The sequence below is a fragment of the Lytechinus variegatus genome, chromosome 1, assembly GCF_018143015.1.
Source record: "Lytechinus variegatus isolate NC3 chromosome 1, Lvar_3.0, whole genome shotgun sequence".
NCBI classification, from domain to species: Eukaryota; Metazoa; Echinodermata; class Echinoidea; order Temnopleuroida; family Toxopneustidae; genus Lytechinus; species Lytechinus variegatus.
The window spans coordinates 67,029,054-67,048,130 of NC_054740.1; the positions used below are offsets into that span (position 1 = coordinate 67,029,054).

At 33.4% G+C, this 19,077-nt stretch overlaps 1 protein-coding gene across 1 annotated transcript in view; it reads left to right on the top strand.

Annotated features, from left to right (window-relative positions):
* The window catches only part of LOC121431648 (twitchin-like), a 115,565-nt gene that overhangs the window by 87,185 nt on the left and 9,303 nt on the right, over positions 1-19,077 (top strand). The window contains exons 77-88 of the mRNA XM_041629248.1: positions 437-636; positions 1,322-1,459; positions 2,730-2,775; positions 3,940-3,966; positions 5,901-5,975; positions 6,809-6,908; positions 7,551-7,668; positions 8,213-8,385; positions 9,967-10,006; positions 12,622-12,627; positions 15,104-15,230; positions 15,902-16,085. Of these exons, the coding sequence (XP_041485182.1) occupies positions 437-636; positions 1,322-1,459; positions 2,730-2,775; positions 3,940-3,966; positions 5,901-5,975; positions 6,809-6,908; positions 7,551-7,668; positions 8,213-8,385; positions 9,967-10,006; positions 12,622-12,627; positions 15,104-15,230; positions 15,902-16,085 (1,234 nt within the window). The remainder of the gene's footprint in view (positions 1-436; positions 637-1,321; positions 1,460-2,729; positions 2,776-3,939; positions 3,967-5,900; positions 5,976-6,808; positions 6,909-7,550; positions 7,669-8,212; positions 8,386-9,966; positions 10,007-12,621; positions 12,628-15,103; positions 15,231-15,901; positions 16,086-19,077) is intronic.

Here is a 19,077-nt window from a genome sequence, read left to right on the forward strand (position 1 = left end):
TGAACACTTCCCATTTCTGTAATGCTTGCAGATATCGATATCCACATTGTGACAAGGAAAAAAGGCAAGAAATCAAACTGACGTTTCTGTACATTGCTCATAATATTTGCACTTTTTAGTCCCTGGAAATAAAGAAAACACATTTCAACTTATACCAACTTTCAAAATATGATCATTTTAACCCGCGAGGTAAACAGATTTTTTTAGGTTGTTTGTGCTAGCAAAATCTGAGAACATAATTTGAACAATCAATATGATGAAAAGTTCATTTCAGACTTCTTCAGCATCTTTTTATGATGTTTTGTGCTCCACTTGTTTCTTCACAATGTACATACTAAAAAACATACTGAATTGCAGATATTAAAATCATCTTCATAATTTTTCAGTTTAAAATTTTACACTACTTTATAATTCCCTTGTTTCCCTATGACAACAGCCACAAAGTATACTGTATGAGACCAAGCGTGGTGATAGCATCAAGATCATTGACTTTGGTCTGGCCGCCAAGTTAGATCCAGATGAAAGGGTAAAGATTGCCTACGCCGAACCAGACTATGCTTCACCGGAGGTCCTCAACGGCGACCAGGTCGGCTTCTCAACAGATATGTGGAGCATTGGTCTCATCGTCTACATGCTGTGAGTATTGATGCTGCGATGGGTTCGCAAGTGAAGCTGTGGTTTCTGGGTGGTGACAAATCGTAGGAGATATGCTTTTTTTTTAATGCTTGATATATTTGATTGTATCTGTTTTTGACTTTACTGCAAGATATAGATTTAATGTAAGGTGTAGTCTTAATGTAAGGTATGGTTTTTGATACGAGGTCAAGTCCTTGATTTTCGCTTTACTTTTCATACAAGGTGCAAAGTGTGATGCAAATATACATGTAGTTTTTAATGCAGGATGTCCATGTAGCCGTCCATAAAATGTGTATATTTTTTCATGCTTGGTGTAAAGTTTAATGCAATATGTAGTTTTTATTGCAAAGTGCAATATTAAAATAATGTAAGGTGTGGTTGTTACTATTGTTACTATATGGTACAGTTTTAAATGTACTACGTGGGTATTATTGTTTTCTAATTTAGTTCTCTCTGAATCTTCATCTAGATGTGTATATGTTTCTTTCCCATATATTATTTAGTAAATTCCTGTCTGTGATACTTCTTTTTGTGATTAATCAAAGTTGTTTTACATACATGTAAATGTATCTACCCCAATCGAATGATGAATGTGGAAACCAATAGCAACCATAGTTATGAAACCCAAGATATGAAAATAAGACAGAATTTTACCAATGATGTTGTCTTAAATTCTTTGTTCCAGTCTGAGTGGTCTCCATCCGTTTGAGAACGATGCAGACAGGATACGATCGTGTAAGTGGTCCTTCGACAAGTCAGCGTTCAGGGACATCTCACCGGAAGCACAAGACTTCATCAGCAGATTACTCATCAAGGACAAGTCGTAAGTCAACTTGCTCTTCTTTTAATCTGACAAAATGCTTGGTTTTGATTGGCTAAGAGACACTGGCCTCTGATTGTTACTATGGAAACTGTTGGAGAAAGACAACGTGTCAGTGCTGACAACTTTCATGAAATGGTTCCAGGAAATCACCCTCTCCCCTTCTATCCCCTTTGCTCCATTCCGTGCATCCCCCTCCCTACAACCCATCCCTCTTACTCTCCTCCACCACCTGCTTCTTCCATGTCTTCTTCGGTCAACCCCTCCTCTGACTAGCCAGCCCCCTTGAACTCAAGCACTCTTCTCAAAACAACGTTTACGCAACTTGTGTTAAGCTCGCCACTCACTACATGACCTGCCTACGACACACAACTTTTAACAATTTGCCTTTCGCCTTGAATATGAAAGTTTGAAGAGGTATAATTATTTTATATGAATTCATCAGAATGCAAGGAGTACTAAGAATCATAATCCTGCTTTGCTGCAAACCTTGGGGTCCAAATCAGTTTCAATTTGCAGTCAGTGATTTGGAATTGAATTTGCTTTTATATTACTATATTAGCTGTTAATTCCTGTATTAATAATAATATATCACTCAGAGAACTTGTCAAAGTCTGTGCCATATCTTTCATCAGGAATCCTACTATAAGAATAGAATAGGATAGAAGAGAAATGGTTTATTAATAATAGTATATGGTTGGCAGCCAGTGGCTGAAATATATGTGTTTACATTGCATAAAAACATACAAAACATTATACAAAGAGTAGATAAATAACAATGATAATATATGAATTACACAAAACAAAGATATTCATTATAAATAACAAAATTATGTAAATGAGTCCTGAGTGTAAATTTATTATAAATCACATTACATCAATATTGCATATTAGGGAAGAATGCATTTGATGAAATCAACTTGCAAAAGAAAAGAAAATTATATTCAGCAGGTCAAAATCAGTTTGATTATATATCAGGTATTATATATGATTTATTACTAAACATCTTTCACTGAGGCTTTCTTGTTTTTGTCCACTGTTTTTGTCTTTGATGGAATGTGAGTAATATCAATGGAAAACTCTGCATGGGATGCTACCAAGAAAGTTGGAGTCTCAACTTTTGGTAAACTGCATGTACCTTATATAGAACAGTTCAGAGTTTATAGAGAAATGCAATAAATGTAAAGAAAGTGAAAGAATAATATATTAAGCTGATTTAATTCCGAAGCACTTAAACCAGAAGTATTTAAAAAAATATTTTTATCATTTCCAGAGAAAGAATGGCAGCACATGAAGCACTAGACCACCCCTGGCTTAGGGTAAGTCTTATAATCATTATACACTTTCCTATTCCATTAAACTTCCCATTACTGGTAACCATGGAAACTGGTGTTACCATGGTGATATCACTCAGCAGCCAATCAAAAAGGAAGGATTTCCTGAAATGTTTACATTCAAAATTTCCATGATCCTTTGGCCTGTTAACAACTGAAAATACATTTGATTTATATGATTGATTGCATATCATGATCATTGCCATTAATCGTAAAAATCAGCCATATGATTAGTTACATGACATTGTGTTACAGGGTCATAATCTCAATAAGATTTAGCTTCATTTGCATTGAAATGGAACAGCATGCTTTATGACAGAGAAAGAGTATCATATGCATATAAAGAATGGGAAATTGATAGTTTTGTGATTTAGAGATTTTTTTTTCTCAATGCATCGAAAGAGCATGTAAGATCTAAAGAACATCATATGGGATATTGTAGATGAAAACAGATCTTTATATTCAATTGAATTTGAAATTGATTTCAGACATATTCAGAAAGCATGTTAATATGGAATTAGAAATAAATGTAATATTATTAAAGGATATGAAGCTAGTCATTATAAATTTGCATCTTGGTTTGGGAATGGAGAATGGGGTTTTATTAAGTGGACAAGGGTGCTTGATGAAGACATGTTTGATGTAATTTTTTTATTTTTCTAAAGGACAGTAGAATAGTTACATGCAACATTTTTTTGCCAGTTTAACATGATTTTGAAGAGGCAGGAAAGAAATTGACAAGTGGGAAAAAGAAGGAGTTAATGTATCAGGACCAAAAGATTGAGTTTTATGTACTATATTCACACATTAAATGTTGTTGATGGCTTAATATCATCAACAATGAAATAATTATCCTAGAAATTATAAGATTGTTAATGACTTGTACACCTGTATCAAATATCCTAATTTATACATTTTTATCACCTTACTGTGGCTTTCTAGTCAGATATCTTAGAAATTCATTTTCTAAATGAAAAAAAAAGTCTTGTGATCTACCCTTCTTCATATTTTATCATATATCAAAATCTTTGATTAACCATTTTTATATATATATATGTCTCCTTTGCTTGAAATATTATCAAGATGTGACAAAGATTTATGATAATTGCAAATAAATATTCTCTCTATTTGCATGTTCTATTTCATCAGGAAAAGGATATCTTTGATTTCGGGGAGGTAAAAGTGAAAAATATGGAGAAAAAGCAATAACAGATTTTGAGTGAACTTTAATATTTTAATTGTGTTCATAACTCGTGTAAAATTTACATTATTTCTAATGCATATATGTACAAGTACATGTCAGCTATTTAAGTTCTAATATATGTATATGTCAGCAATCAAGGTAAACTTATAAATATACATGTATATTAGATTTTTTGTTGCTTTACGAACACATACATTTGTGTCGGGGTTAAGTAGCTAATCAGTAGATGTATTTTATTTAAACTACTGTCATTTTGCAGTGTCCTATTTCTCACATATTCTTTACCATACTCTTCTATTTTGAATTTCAAATAACTTCCGTCAGGCTATCGTAAGTGTGGTGATTTCAATAATTTATATTTATGTATTCATTTATCTTGCATGATCAGTTATGTAGATATATGTATGTGCTTTGTATCTATTGATAGTTGAAGTACCTGTAATATTAACTGCATACAGTGTAGACAGATTAATATAGGCCTATTTAGAATTTTTTTCGTTCCTTTTTCTCTATATGCCTATAATTGCAACCCCAACAAACTCTTCTGTTTATTATTGATAAACATAGTCTGTATTGTAGTGAGATGCACATGTATAAGTTGAATAACTTTGAAATGTATGTAAAGTATATTTGACTTTTGCATGATTAATATAATATTAAGAACATTATGAAAATCAAACTTGATCAATACAAAAAAACTGATGTTAGATTTAATAAATCGCTGTGTGTTAGATATAGATCATGGTTCTAATGGAATTCTGCTACCTATTGAAAGATGATTTAATGCACTTATTCTGAATTTATATTGTTATTTTAGACAATAGTCAAATAAAAAATTGTGATAAGAAATTGTCAACCCAAACATATATATGCAAACTTCTTTTTTTATTTAAAAAAATATTTTTTGAGTGTTTCATACATGTATTTGTGTTGTGAAATATCTCCACCAGTTTGAATAATAATTACAGACTACAGCACTTACTTATGTATAGCAATGCAGATCTATATTGTAGTCCCATTCTAACTAAAATGTGTTTTCTTTAACCTCAAGGTTTTTGTTTCAATTGCCATTGTTATATAATTGTGTAATTTGTTTTAACAATATTGTTCTTCTGCATGAGTGTAACTTGTTGCTTCTTGCTAAATAAGTATATAGCTTTTATTTCATTGTACAGGTGCATGATAAATGATATTTCCATACTGAAAAAAGCTATGAATATATCTTGGCTTGGGTATTCAGTGTAATCTGTATACTTTTGTAAATTAGCATGAAATATAGCATTTGTCTTATATTTTATTAATAACCTGTGTTGTTGAAAATCATATCTTTCTTAATACCTAGATTCAGTGTGATTAAGAATAGGGAAGAAGTTAATCAGAATTCAGAAATTTGTTTGATATTAAGGGCAATTCAATTATGAAAATTGAATCATTTTGTTCTTCGTTCCAACCCCTACTACATTTCTACTTGACTTAATGAACTGTTAATGCTATGATAATTGGAGAGCATTATCACTTTTGATATAAACTAGTATTAAATTAGGAACATATTATATTAGATTGGTGTCACATTTAAGGATATGGATGAGCATGCACCAATTTTATGGAATTTCCCATAAAGTAATAATGAAAGAAATCAATGAGAATCATTACCACCCCATTCTTGTATAAATCAGTTCTAGTAATAATAAAACTAAATTTTTGCTCATTCTCTTGAAGATGATAAGAACACACTTATTGAAATGCCAAGTTTGGGTTATCCCTTTCAGAACCAACAAATGCCCACAAAATAAATGGTGTAACGTAAAACATGTACACTCATTAATATAAAGACATTAGTTGATTAAGAGGAGTGGATGAGAATCTGAACATTATATTTTTTTCCTTTGGACGTTGATCCTTACAGCAAGACTTCAGAGGAGGAGCAAAGAACATCCCAACAGCAAACCACAAAGCATTGGTTGACAGTGAAAAGTGGCTGGTGAGTCATTATCTAGTCTAGTGTATTAGTCTTTGGGTGATGTTTCACAAATAGTTAAATATGACATCAAGGGGGTATTAGAAGGAATTATTTGCTATTGATTGCAAAATATCAAAATGATATATCAGTTTTAAATAAGGCGAACCGATCAATACTTTTTGATCTATACCTTTTATGCGTTTTGGCCCAGTAGATTAGTCTTCTGACTTTGAAAAAGAGGATCGTTGGTTCAAATCCCAGCCATGGCGTAATTTCCTTCAGTAAGTAATTAAACCACATTGTCCTGCACTCAACCCAGGTGAGGTGAATGGGTACCCGGCAGGATTAACTCCTTGAATGGATGAGCGCTGAAAGGCAGATCGAGCTAAAGCCAGGCTAATAATAATAATAACGCGCCTCGGAATAGAATATTTCTAGATAGATAGCGCTATTTAAATGCCTATTATTATGCAAGAATCACACCAGAAATCAATTGCAAAGTTGCAATCAATACGAATACTGCCATTCTGTTCATGTGGTACACATCTTTTTCTTTACTCTTGCATATAACTTTACAAATCAATTAAATCAGGAACTATATACATTCATTTACCGTAATATTCTTCATAGTGCCTTAAGTGTACACTATTATGATTCATATTACTAGGCCAATTATGACAAGTATAAAAAAATGTGAATTCCGCTCCTATGAATTTATTGTAAAATCAAACTTATCCAAGATGAGTGTATATTGGCATGGTGAACCCATTGCCTAATGAAACTGTGTGGTCATTGTACAAATTCTATGGGAATTGGATAATTCAATATTGAATGTGTTCATTTCTGGTTTACAGGAAGGAGAACATAAGATCGGAGTCGGTCGCATTGCAAACTTTGGTGGACAGAGGAGAAGGAAACCACTCAAGACAGACTTCAAAGAAGATCTATCCATTGGTGAGTTAAATTATTACAAACTTATTTCTATTTTTTAATGGTTCATTAACTTGGTAAAATAATATGCTGTATGACCCCACATGCTTTAAAAACATTTTATTCTGTCTACGCATATATATTTTGTGTCTATATTTCAATATTTTTGTAAATTACCTGATAGGATGTGAAAGCCTTTAGTTTGCCTAGCAATTGAAAATTGTTGTTGGAATGTTACCCAGGGGGTGGAGAAAGTACATACATTTTGTCGAGGGAAAGCCAGGACTGATGACTTTGTTAATAATATATCCGTAGATCTCTAAAGCAATAGAGATGTTGTTCTGGGCCCCATCTTACAAAAAGTTGCGATTGATCCAATCGACTACAACTATCGAAAGCCAGCAAATTTTAACTGGATGTTTATACAAAAATATTTTCTATATATGATGTATAAACATACATTTGTTGTTTTTGAAAATTCTATGTGCTTTTCTTTGTTAACAAAGGACATTATGCAAGTTTTCTGTGGAAAAAAAAGTACATTGATGGATTTCCATAAAAGCTGAGGTTGATTGTAACTTTTCGTAAAACGGGGACCCTGATGCGTAAGAGCAGAATAAAGTTATTATTGTAATGTCTGTATTTCTACTATGTCTCTCTCCCCAGACCGAAAGGAAGGCAAACCAAGGTTTATCAAGAGACCCATCAACACCAGTGCCATGGAAGATAGGGACGTCCATCTTAGCTGCCAAGTCGCTGGAGTGTCACCGCCAGTTGTCACATGGTAAGCCATATTGTACCCCTGTTGCTAGTAGACCATGGTGTTTCTTCTTGCTTGTGGTGCCTTTGGTTTAGTGTAAGTGGAACATTGTGATCTAGTGGTCCTGACTCGCGCCTTGGAAACAGAGGGTCATGGGTTCAAATTCCAGCCATGGCACAATTTCCTTCAGCGAGAAATTCACCCACATTGTGCTGCAGTCAACCCAGGTGAGGTAAATGGGTACCTGGCAGGATTAATTCCTTGAATGCGCCAAGTGCCTTTAGCAGCTGGAGCTTTAAGTTGGGTCATTACATAGTGCAGAATTGAATGGGCATCTAGGTAATTGGCACCTCATAAATGCTTTATGTTAATATTATTATTGTAATAATGATGATAATGATATGCAACATTTATGTAGTGCTTAATATAATGTTTCTAAGTGCTGAATACTACTACCTCGGCTTTAGCCCCGCTACTCTGACCAATTGTGTCTCACGGATTCTCAATTGAAATATAAAAAAGTTAATTTGATATAACTCACCGGTTTATTTTTCTTTCTCATTTACAGGTCTGTCAATGGCAATGACTTGAAACAATCACTCAAATTCAAGCAAAGGTTTGACAACCTCAACTACGGTCTACAGATATCAGGAGCACAGCTTTCAGACGCAGGTACATACACGGTCGCCGCAACCAACTCCTTCGGAAGGACGACGTTTGACGTCAAGGTCAACATTGAACGTGAGTATCAGCTTGATTCTATTGACGATTCCCATATACGCTATCCACTAAAATCGGTCGGCATTTCAAGTCCTGTGCATTAGGTGTGAGATTTTAGCACCCCTGCCCCCCCCAGTTTCTTTCTCCTGTTTTCATTATAACTTTATCCCATACACATTACAAAAAAACCCCAAAACAATAGGTGATCTCAAGCAGACTTAAAATATCAAGCAGATTCAAACAAATAGCGCCATCTGGAGTCCTCAACTACTTATACCTAGCCAGTTTTCTGACCCATCATGCTAGTGTAGTCTAGTAATATAGACCCCCTTGAATTATAACATGCTAATTAACTACTCAATACATTTATACTGCATTAATTATGTTACCAAGTAGCAAAACAATTACTTTTTCTCTCAAAACATTTAAGTTTCTCTCTATGAACAATTATTCATTCTCTGTAATATTAGTAGATATCTGAAAATGTATATTTTAAGACTGTATTTATAATACACAGTCAATGAGAGACCACACACAGTTTACTCCCCCTTTAAATCGGCATGTCAGAATATGATGTGTTGCATCATCAAAATGTGTTCCCCTCTTTCTTGGCATCGGCATGTGATGCACCACGCCGTACACCGGGGTACCGTAGAACCCCGGGGTACGTCGTTGTGCGGCGCCATCTCGTGTTGTTATAGTGTACAGTTACATTGTTGTCATGGTGATCACGGTCGTACGATCGGTGCGACAATCATGACAATGATGGGGACAATGATCACAACGCCTATTTCCTTTCTTTGATACAATCTTATGCCAATAATAGTAAACAAATAGAATAAAGTTATCATTTGCATGCATTAATTGTTACATAAGATCACTAAAAAGAAAAAAAAAATCTGTACAAAACATTAAAATATACTTGTACACATTTTTGGTAACCCAGGGTACAGCGTAAAAAATACAATAAATAATTAAACAAAATGGCGGATTATTATTTGGTACCCCAGGGTACCAAATACTGCATCATATCATGAAAATGGACCATAAGCCAGGAGCATCCCTATAAAGTGTAGAGAAGAGTAACAAGCACTGCTATTGATGAGCCCTCTTTCTTTCGAAAGCACCTGCCTTTCTGGATTTTGTACCATGGCGTCTCTTTCTTTTGTTACATTTTCGTTTTTGCAAATTACTATTCCTTAGGATTCCCTGCATCCATTTAAATCATGCAAAAGGTGTATTTTAGATGGTCAGTGATGTCAATTTTGCCTCGCTGCTCTATGCTTGCTACTAAGCAATCAGAAGATCGATTGATTACGCCGAGGTTCTCTCTGAATTACCTACAGTATTTATTGGGATCACTGCCTACCCAAAGGGCAGTAGAGCATTAATATATTTTAAACCAGTATCGCCAAGTAGTGATATCATTGCTCTTCCAACTATATATAAAAGAAAATTTTTAAGAATATCACTTGAATGCGAGGATGTATGAAAAATTAACCATGTAGAAATGTTTGTTAGGTGATAATATTAGGCAAATACATATACATTTATTTTTGTGAATATGTTAGTGTCATGTTTCATCTTTGTTTTCTTTCACAGCCGATCCAATGAAGCAGAAGGCTGCCCAAAGACAACCAAGGTAAGAACTCTTCTCTTGCTTTCACTTTTGATATTTTTATAGTAACTGGTGAACCAATCCATGTCCATTTTATTCTTGTCAAAATTCATCCTTTTCCTTCTAACCATACAGGTTTGTCTCATAGTACATATCTGATGATTCTTTCGTTTGTAGTCATGTTTATAGAGAGGCCCTTTTAAATTCTAAGTCATCACATCTTGCACTAAAAAAGATGTGGTCATTTTCTCCACTGGCAAATTATTGAAAGTGTATGCCAAGGGGATCTTCCCATTTCTAGTTGTCATCTCTTTGTTATAATCAGTGTTGTTGTAAACATGACATTTTTCACCCTCTGCTTCCGATCATACATGTGTATGAAATGTCGCTTCCTTTCATGATTAAAGCAATACCACTTCATGTGAACACTAGAAAAATAAACCCATAAATATGTTGTGTTTCATTTTCTACCAACACATCTTTTCCTTGTTTAAATGTACAGATATGTTTTACATGCCAGAAAAGATTTAGTTTTAATAATTAATGGGTTATATCAATATGTCCAGAAGTGAATTAATGTTTGATTTTCGATATGGCGAATTCAGATCAGCAGTGCCATCTAGAGACACCTATGTTCAGTGGATTGTGAATAATGCATTGTGGGTATTAATGTATAATGGATGATGCTTGTTGATGAACAGCAGACAGATAGATAATAATAATAATGACAATAATACAGTGCATTTATATAGCGCAAAAACTATTTCTATAAAAAGAATCAGAATACCCATGCATTGTGGGTATTAATGTATAATGGATGATGCTTGTTGATGAACAGCAGACAGATAGATAATAATAATGATAATAATGACATTAATACAGTGCATTTATATAGCGCAAAAACTATTTCTATAAAAAGAATCAGAATACCCCCGCATTGTGGGTATTAATGTATAATGGATGATGCTTGTTGATGAACAGCAGACAGATAGATAATAATAATGACAATAATACAGTGCATTTATATAGCGCAAAAACTATTTCTATAAAAAGAATCAGAATACCCCCGCATTGTGGGTATTAATGTATAATGGATGATGCTTGTTGATGAACAGCAGACAGATAGATAATAATAATGATAATGACAATAATACAGTGCATTTATATAGCGCAAAAACTATTTCTATAAAAAGAATCAGCCTTGCTATTGATTCATTGGTGAAAACAAGGTCCTTTTGATAATTTGACAGTCTCATTGTTATGTATTGTTATCTATTGTGTGTACCACTTAATGTTTCGTGGATGAGGGATTGTCTATATTCATTGCACTTTATATTCCATTCTCTCCTCCCGTTCGTTTCATCATTACCAGAGAGTAAGCTATTCATTCGATGAGATAATTCCATGTGATTTTTTGAAGCACTTCATCTCATTTTCTGTTTATTTTATATAATTTTGTCATGTTCAAATTTTCCTTTCAGTTACATGTCTCTTGTTTGTCTTCTTTTTTGTACACAACATCATTTTATTCATTTTTTAGCACTTCTTAACTTTATTTTTTTTGTAATTCAAAAGTTTTAAAAAGAATTTCCTTTCAGTTACATGTCACTTGTTTGTCTTGTTTTTGTACACATCATTTTATTAATTTTTTAGCACCTCATAACTTAATTTTTTTTGTAATTGAAAATTTTCTTTCTGTTATGAGTCATTTTTTGTCACATTTCTTTTATTTTCACCATTATTTTGTTTATTGTTTGTTTACTTTGAGAGTGTAGTAAAAAATAATATTTTATTTGGGTTGGGTGAATTAGATTTGTTTTTTCTTGGTTTTTCATCATCTATCTCTCCATTTCTTTTTCTTGTCTTTCTCACTTTTTATCCTTCTATATTGCTTTATTTTCTTTCCTGTTTCTGTTTAATACATTTTTTAATGGAAAATAGATTTATGTTGAACTTTCATTTTATGGAATAAAATGTTACACAGGAACTCCTGTATGCATATTTTACTTACTTCTTCTTGAAATTCTGTATGTTTTGTTTGTTTTTATTTATTATTTGGTTTGAAATTTTCTTTTCTGCTGCATTTCAATTTTGATCTTTATCTTTATAAGATAATCCTATCTTTTGGTCATGGTTTCTCTTTTTTCCCCTTTACTTATAGAATAGTAGAAATTTCTCATTTCAAACTTTTCCAGCCTCTTTTTATAGGAAGATTGCGATCATCTTTATAGTCAATATTTTGTAAAATTTGTTTGTTTAGCTCTTCTAATAATAAACTGTGTAGTGATATCAGTACACCAGGTTGAGTACTTTCTGGTAGATATGCTGACATCTTATTGAAATTTATCATACGACATGATGCTGACAGGATTTATGAAACAGAAATTATTGTTATTGTAAGAAAACACAAATCACAAATAACATACATGTTTGGATGATTAAGAACATATTGATTTCAAAACTTAATTTCAAAATTGAATCAAGCCAGGCGATGACAATTTTCACAAATGGTAGTCATTTGTAATTTCTTTGTGATGGATTTGTTCTGTGTTGTATTGTTTTCAATTTGAAATCTGTTTTCAATTCCTAATTCAACTGTTGTTTTTCTGTTTGTTTCTTTGTCTCTGTTTCGTAATTAGGAAAGGGTAAGCCTCCTATGTTTCCTCTGTTTGATTCAATCATGCACTGGCTCTCTCTTTTGTGAAAAAGGGCATTCATCACTTCATCTTTGAAAAAATGTCCCCTATTTTTTTATCAATTATACACCAATGCTCCTGTGTTACACATTGCAACATTTCATGCTATTGCTGTACATATTTTGCCACTCTGTTTTATATGAGATTGGAAAATTGTTTATATATTTTGCTCACATTTTATTTGGATTTGGGTATCAGTATCAAGCATTTTATACCACATTCCATCACACAGAATGTATGTTTTCTATTTCCCCCTGATATACTACCTGTTTTTATATACAATGTATTTTCCATACTTTTTCTTCTTCTTGAAGAAAGTGTTGAAGTGGAAATTGGCCCTGATGATTAGATGGCTGAAAACAAAGAATATCAGAGAAAAATATTGGTGAAGTTTGATGAAAATCCATCAAAGAATAAGATAGTAATGCATTTTTGAAATTGTTAATTTATAATGTCATACGTGTATGAGAGCAGCTCCCAATATATCATGACATCTAAATTCCATAAATTCAACTTCTTTTAATGGTACAATATGAAGATGAATAATTTATTTTTTACAGAGAGTATGGAACGATATGTCGATGATACATTCCCCTCACAAATAATTCTTTTTTTTTATAAATTGCATTTTTGTGGAATTTACAAATGCAGATCACACAACATATGGAGTAGTTGCTCGTCTGCGAAGTAAAAAAAAAAAACTTTAAAAACTTGTAACTCTGTAATTATTTGACAGATTTTCATCAAACCTTCAACAGTATTTTTTCTGCTTATTATTAAAGCCAACTTATTGTCAGGGGGATTTTCCCCTTTAAAGAAGGCATGGCAGTACCCATTTTTTGATGAGTCAAAACCTTCCTCTTCTTATATACTCCACTACAGTTTGCACCATGCGATGATGGGTTTTCTTTTTCCTTTTATTTTAAAGGATGTTTGTATAGCCTTGCAACACTTGTATCACATTCCTTTATTTCATCTGGAATGGTTAAACAGGGTTTGCATGAAAGAAAAATCATCCATTCCTGGTGTTCCTTTGGGCAAGCTGAAAATCTGATTGGGATTTTTTTTTTACTGCCTGAAATCTTTTCACGTTTTTAAAAAGATTTCCTGCTCCATATACACCTCATATTCCAATTCACTGGATCCCAGAATCACACTATGCCTGGTTCAGCACCTTTCCTTGCCAGTGACCAAGTATCTTTTTTACTCACATCATCATCATCTTTTCTTTTAAGCCTACACCACACTCTTTTTAAATTTCTTTTTATTTATGTTGAATATATTCATTGGAATGAATTGCTTGTATTTAAAAGCATTCAAATGGTCCTCATACCTTCCAGTCCACTCCGATGATTATTATTCCTACCCTTACAAAAAAAGTACCATCTAAGTACCAGGTACGTAGAACCATAGGTACCGTCAAAGTACCTTCCTATGGTAACTAAGGTACTTTTTTTTTACAACAGTATTGAAAATCTGCACGTGAAAGAAAGCACAAAAGCTTTCCTGACATCCAATATTAATACTAAGTGAGTGTTTCAAGAATATATTTGCAATCAATTGCAAATTTCTATGGCAATTTACAAACGTTATATCACTTTTTATGATGCAAGAAGCAGAGCAGCAATCAGTACCAAATTTGCAATACATTGCAAGACATATGATTGATTCTTTGACCCAAAGTAGATTTATAATTGATCGCAAGTTTTTGCAACACCACATTAGTCTTATATGCTCAACAAGAACATGATTTAAAATCCCAAGAATTTATCACTTCACTAGCTTCCCTGAGGTCATATCATGTCTTCAATGGAATTATGATAGGGGAATGCATATGGAAGTTTAAGGATGATGTATATGCTGCTTATATCTCCTGTTTGATATTATTGACTTTAATCCCATGTCTCCAATATCATTCACAGTCTGGGTTCTCTCTAGAGATGAAATTGATTTGGATTAAGCTCACTCTCTGTCAATCTTGACAGTTGTGATTAATCCTAAAATCATGTTTGATTAGAATACAAACTCTTTGGATTGGCTCCTGATGTTTTTTTTCTGTTACAACTTTCAATACTCTGACTTGAATTTACACAAATATTTCCAGATTCAAGTAAGGATGACTATGAAGTCTGAAGCAAGAATTTTGCCATGATTGAGCAGGATTTCCAGAATTTCATTGAAGATTTTATGTTCAGAACGAAGTATAGGAGAATCTCATTCTGTTTTAGTTGAATCTCTTTGGACAACTATAGTCTGTTAGATTTAGGTGAAATACGTCTGAGACTAGGTTATTAGTACAGTTATTGCCTTTTCTTGCTCGTCTGTAATAATGCTTCAAGTTAACCGAATATTCAGCTTATGGAAGGTCAAAGCTGAAATGCAGAGTCCGTACACACTGACGATTAATTATTTTCAATTATTTCAGATTCAAGTTGGATGACATCAAACCAGACTGCAGTCCTTGGTTTGAGTTCAAGCTAAGATCACGTATCATCCAGGAGAACTCTGGCTTCAAGCTTAGCTGTATCACTGCTGGATATCCCGAACCAAAGGTAATTGTTTTGCATTATTCATCTTTTTCTTATTATTTTCTTTGTATATCTTATTCACTTAGCTTACTTCATCATTATCTTAAAAAACATGTTATTTTCAGGGGCTATTGCTTTGCATCTATTCCTTCTAAATTTGGTTTTGTTTTATAAGCATTTCAATGAAATCTTGAATATTATATGTCCAACACAACTTTCTCTATTCTTAAATGTCTTTGTGAATTAGTAAAGTCATGATAATCTTTGAGATATTTGCAAATTTTCAATAGAACTAGACAACATAGACAATTCATGTCAGGAAGGTCATACGTTTATAGGGTCGGATAAGTCTCCTGTGCAAACCCTTCACTCATGTTAAGAGGTCTGATTGCACAAACTATAATGACTTGCGTACTGAAGGCCCTCTTGTTTGAAACAGCAAGTTTTATATGTGCTAGTCTTGTGCGAAGACCCTTATTTTCATCAAAGTTTCAGAGTTTGTGCCTGCAGGCGAGGGTTGGATTATATATGTGTACCTACTTCAAGGAATTTCCATTATGTACAGTAACTTATGGGCACCGTTCTTTAACTATGACTAGTTTTAAAACCTCCTGGGGGCTTAACTTGCCCCTAGCCCCATGTGCCATTTCTTGCTTGTGTATAAACTCTACTTTATTTATCTCCCCCTTACCTAGGTCACATGGTACTTCAATGGCGAACTCATTGTCAAGGGAAGCGGTGACTTCAAGCAAGAATACGGCTACCGTCTCTGGTCCCTCGACTGCGACCGCGCCCTCCTTTCCCACTCCGGTCGCTACTCGGCCGTCTGCGAGAACTCACACGGTACCGGCGAGACGGAGTGCATCGTCAAGGTCCAAGGTAAAAAAACCCCTCTTGTTTCTCAGTATCACGAGCTAGACCATGAGGTGTTGCAGGTTCGGCACTACGTAGATGATCGCTGGAAGCAGCAGCTCCGCCTCAGCCCTCGCATGTAGACTCCGATGCACGCCATTGCATAGCATGTCATTCTAGTTTGCTTTCACTTTCGGGAGATCTGTAGTATAATGGCTTGCTCAAACACTGCAATAAACCTCTACTGCAAACCTATGTAACATTTTCATTGTTCAGAAATAGTCAAGAAACCATCCCATAATGTGCTGATTAACATAATTGGAATGGTAATCATCATACACAGGGTGGTAACGTTAAAGGATTTTTTTCAAAATTTCTATTAAAAAACTCACATGACATCATATTGTAAAAAATATATACACAATGTACAATTATTTTTCGTTGACTATATGTTACAGAGTTTTTTTTTCAGGTTTACGAGTGAAAAAGCCTTTATTATACAACTTCCAAGAATGTTCTGTACTATTGCATCCAAAATGCACTATCCTGCACTCTGACGTCAGATTGCACGATAGTGCGAGGTCTGGAATTATCTAGAAATATCTAGAATTTAGATCAAATATAGCATTCGCGGCAACTCAGTAACATGGGGGAGGGTTGTATAAAACAAATAATGCATGCATTCTTGTGCATAGAGGACCTAAATAATGAACTCTGTGCTCGACTCGCCTAATGGATATACCCGGTCCTGCGGACTTCGGTGCGGTATATCTATTGGCTCTTCTATTACATCGTTCATTATTTGGCCCTGCATGCATGTGCTTATGTGCATTATTTCTATATGAATCTTCTACAATAACCTTTTTTTATGCATCTTTACAAAACATGTAGGGCTTATGGTAGTTGTATCAAGCTGGATCCTGTTACATAAAGCTTAGCAATTGATTGCAGGGCTAATTTCTGTGATTGATCATACATAAAACTCAATACAATCAGTCAGAAATCAACCTAGTGATCAATCTTTTAAGGCTTATGTTACCGGCCCCCTTGTAAAAGCTACTCAATTTCAGCCAATTTTATTCTTCAAAATCTTGTCCAACATGATAGGTTGTGGAATCATTTTAGAGGGACAATTTCTAAGAGGATAACTTGTTGAATAAATCTTGTCAGGTACCAGAGCATAGCTCTTACCTTTTGCAAAACTTATGAAAATTTATTGGAACATTGAGATTTTTTTCAGTTGTGTAATTTTCATTTGTTCTCTAAATTATAAATTAAGTTTTTAACTCAATCTTTATTGTTTTATAATAAAAAATCACTTTACTTAGAAATTTGAAGAACGGGTGTCTTCTTAATAGCACAGGGAGATTGTCAGTGCAAAAGAGTACTATTTCATAGTGAATGTACCAATTGAATGCCATGATTGGATCTACTAGAAATCAACTTGGCCTGGGGGGTGTGTCACAAAGATTTAAGAGTGATTAAACATCGCATTTAAATTCATGTTTGCGTGCTGTATGAAAGACATCACAGCACTTGCCAAATCATGTTTAGAGGAAATGTTCTACTGCGTATTTATCAATGAGATTGCAAGTATAATATCATGTGCTCGTCGGAACTAAGCATGGCTTTTAGTCACACTTGTGAATATATGTGAAATATTTTTATGAAATATATTTGTGAAACACAACCCTGAATTTGTTTGGAAAATTTATTGGCTGCTTTCCTTAAATATTTAAGTTACTTTAGATGGATCCGCTATTTAAGATATAATGCAGAGATCAAATGCTTTGAAGTTATTGGAATGTCTCAGAATATTAGGCAAACCTATTAAACTCGACTTTAATGAGAAATTCCACGTTATTGATAAATCAAGTATCACTTGAGATATAAGTCTGCATTTACACTGGCACAGTCCTGAAACACGTACATTTATGTTCATATGCTGCAAGTCAAATATCTTCCTATATGAATTTCAAGGATTATCTTTAAGAGTAAGCTTTGCTAGGGACTCAATTGTGAATATTCCCCAATATGGACTAGATATTATTTTGCTTCAAGTTCAATTTTTTTAATCATCTGAATCATTGATGTTGCATTTTAGAGTCATTTTTTGTTTACTCTGTCAATATCATCTAAGCATTTGTTTATTTAAACCATGTACAATCATATGTATTTTCTAGGATGTTTCAGATATGTATACATGTACATAAAATCATTTAATGGCTTTTTATAATTTGATGTGAATAAGACTTGTCTTTGATTTGTCTGAAACCCATAAGACAACTCATTTCCTGTCCAGTTATTTTCTTTACAATTCTTGTCGTGATGACAAGAATCGTTTTCTTGAAGGGAAATAGAGTTTAACCAATTTCAATAATTTTCTAAGCTCAATAATTTATGGATTTTCTTTAATGAATATTGAATGACTTATGAAATCTTGGTTCATATTAAAGTCGTATCTATTTATTTCTACATTTCTATGTAGATTTGGTGCTAGAAATTTACATATTGTCAAAATGTTTCTGCTTTATATGTTTTGATGAAAGAAAAGCAATACTCCTTTCAGCTAGTATGTTTTTCTGATAATATCACTAAGTGAGATAAAACCTTTTTAAAGCTTGATGAAATTGCAATAAATTCATATAATATATGCATAGAGAGTGCATGAATCATATATTTTGTCTCTTCCATTGTGTTTTATTGATTGCCTTGAATTTTTACTTTCCCAATATTCAAATATTTTTATTTTTCATGATATGTATATAGCATGTCAGTTTGTTGATGTTTATTTATAGCTGACTGCACTGTTCACTTCATTTAGACTTGTTGCACATTTACTGCATTTTTTAGCCCAAAGCTCCACTTCTCTTTAAATGCTCTCTCGTTTTCTTATTCTTCATTTGAATATTCTCTCTCATTCTCCCTCCCCTCTCCCCTTTCTCTTCATCCATTTCTATCTCACTACATTGTCAATTTTTTATAAAAAAAATAATTTCCCCACTTTTGCATTATCTAT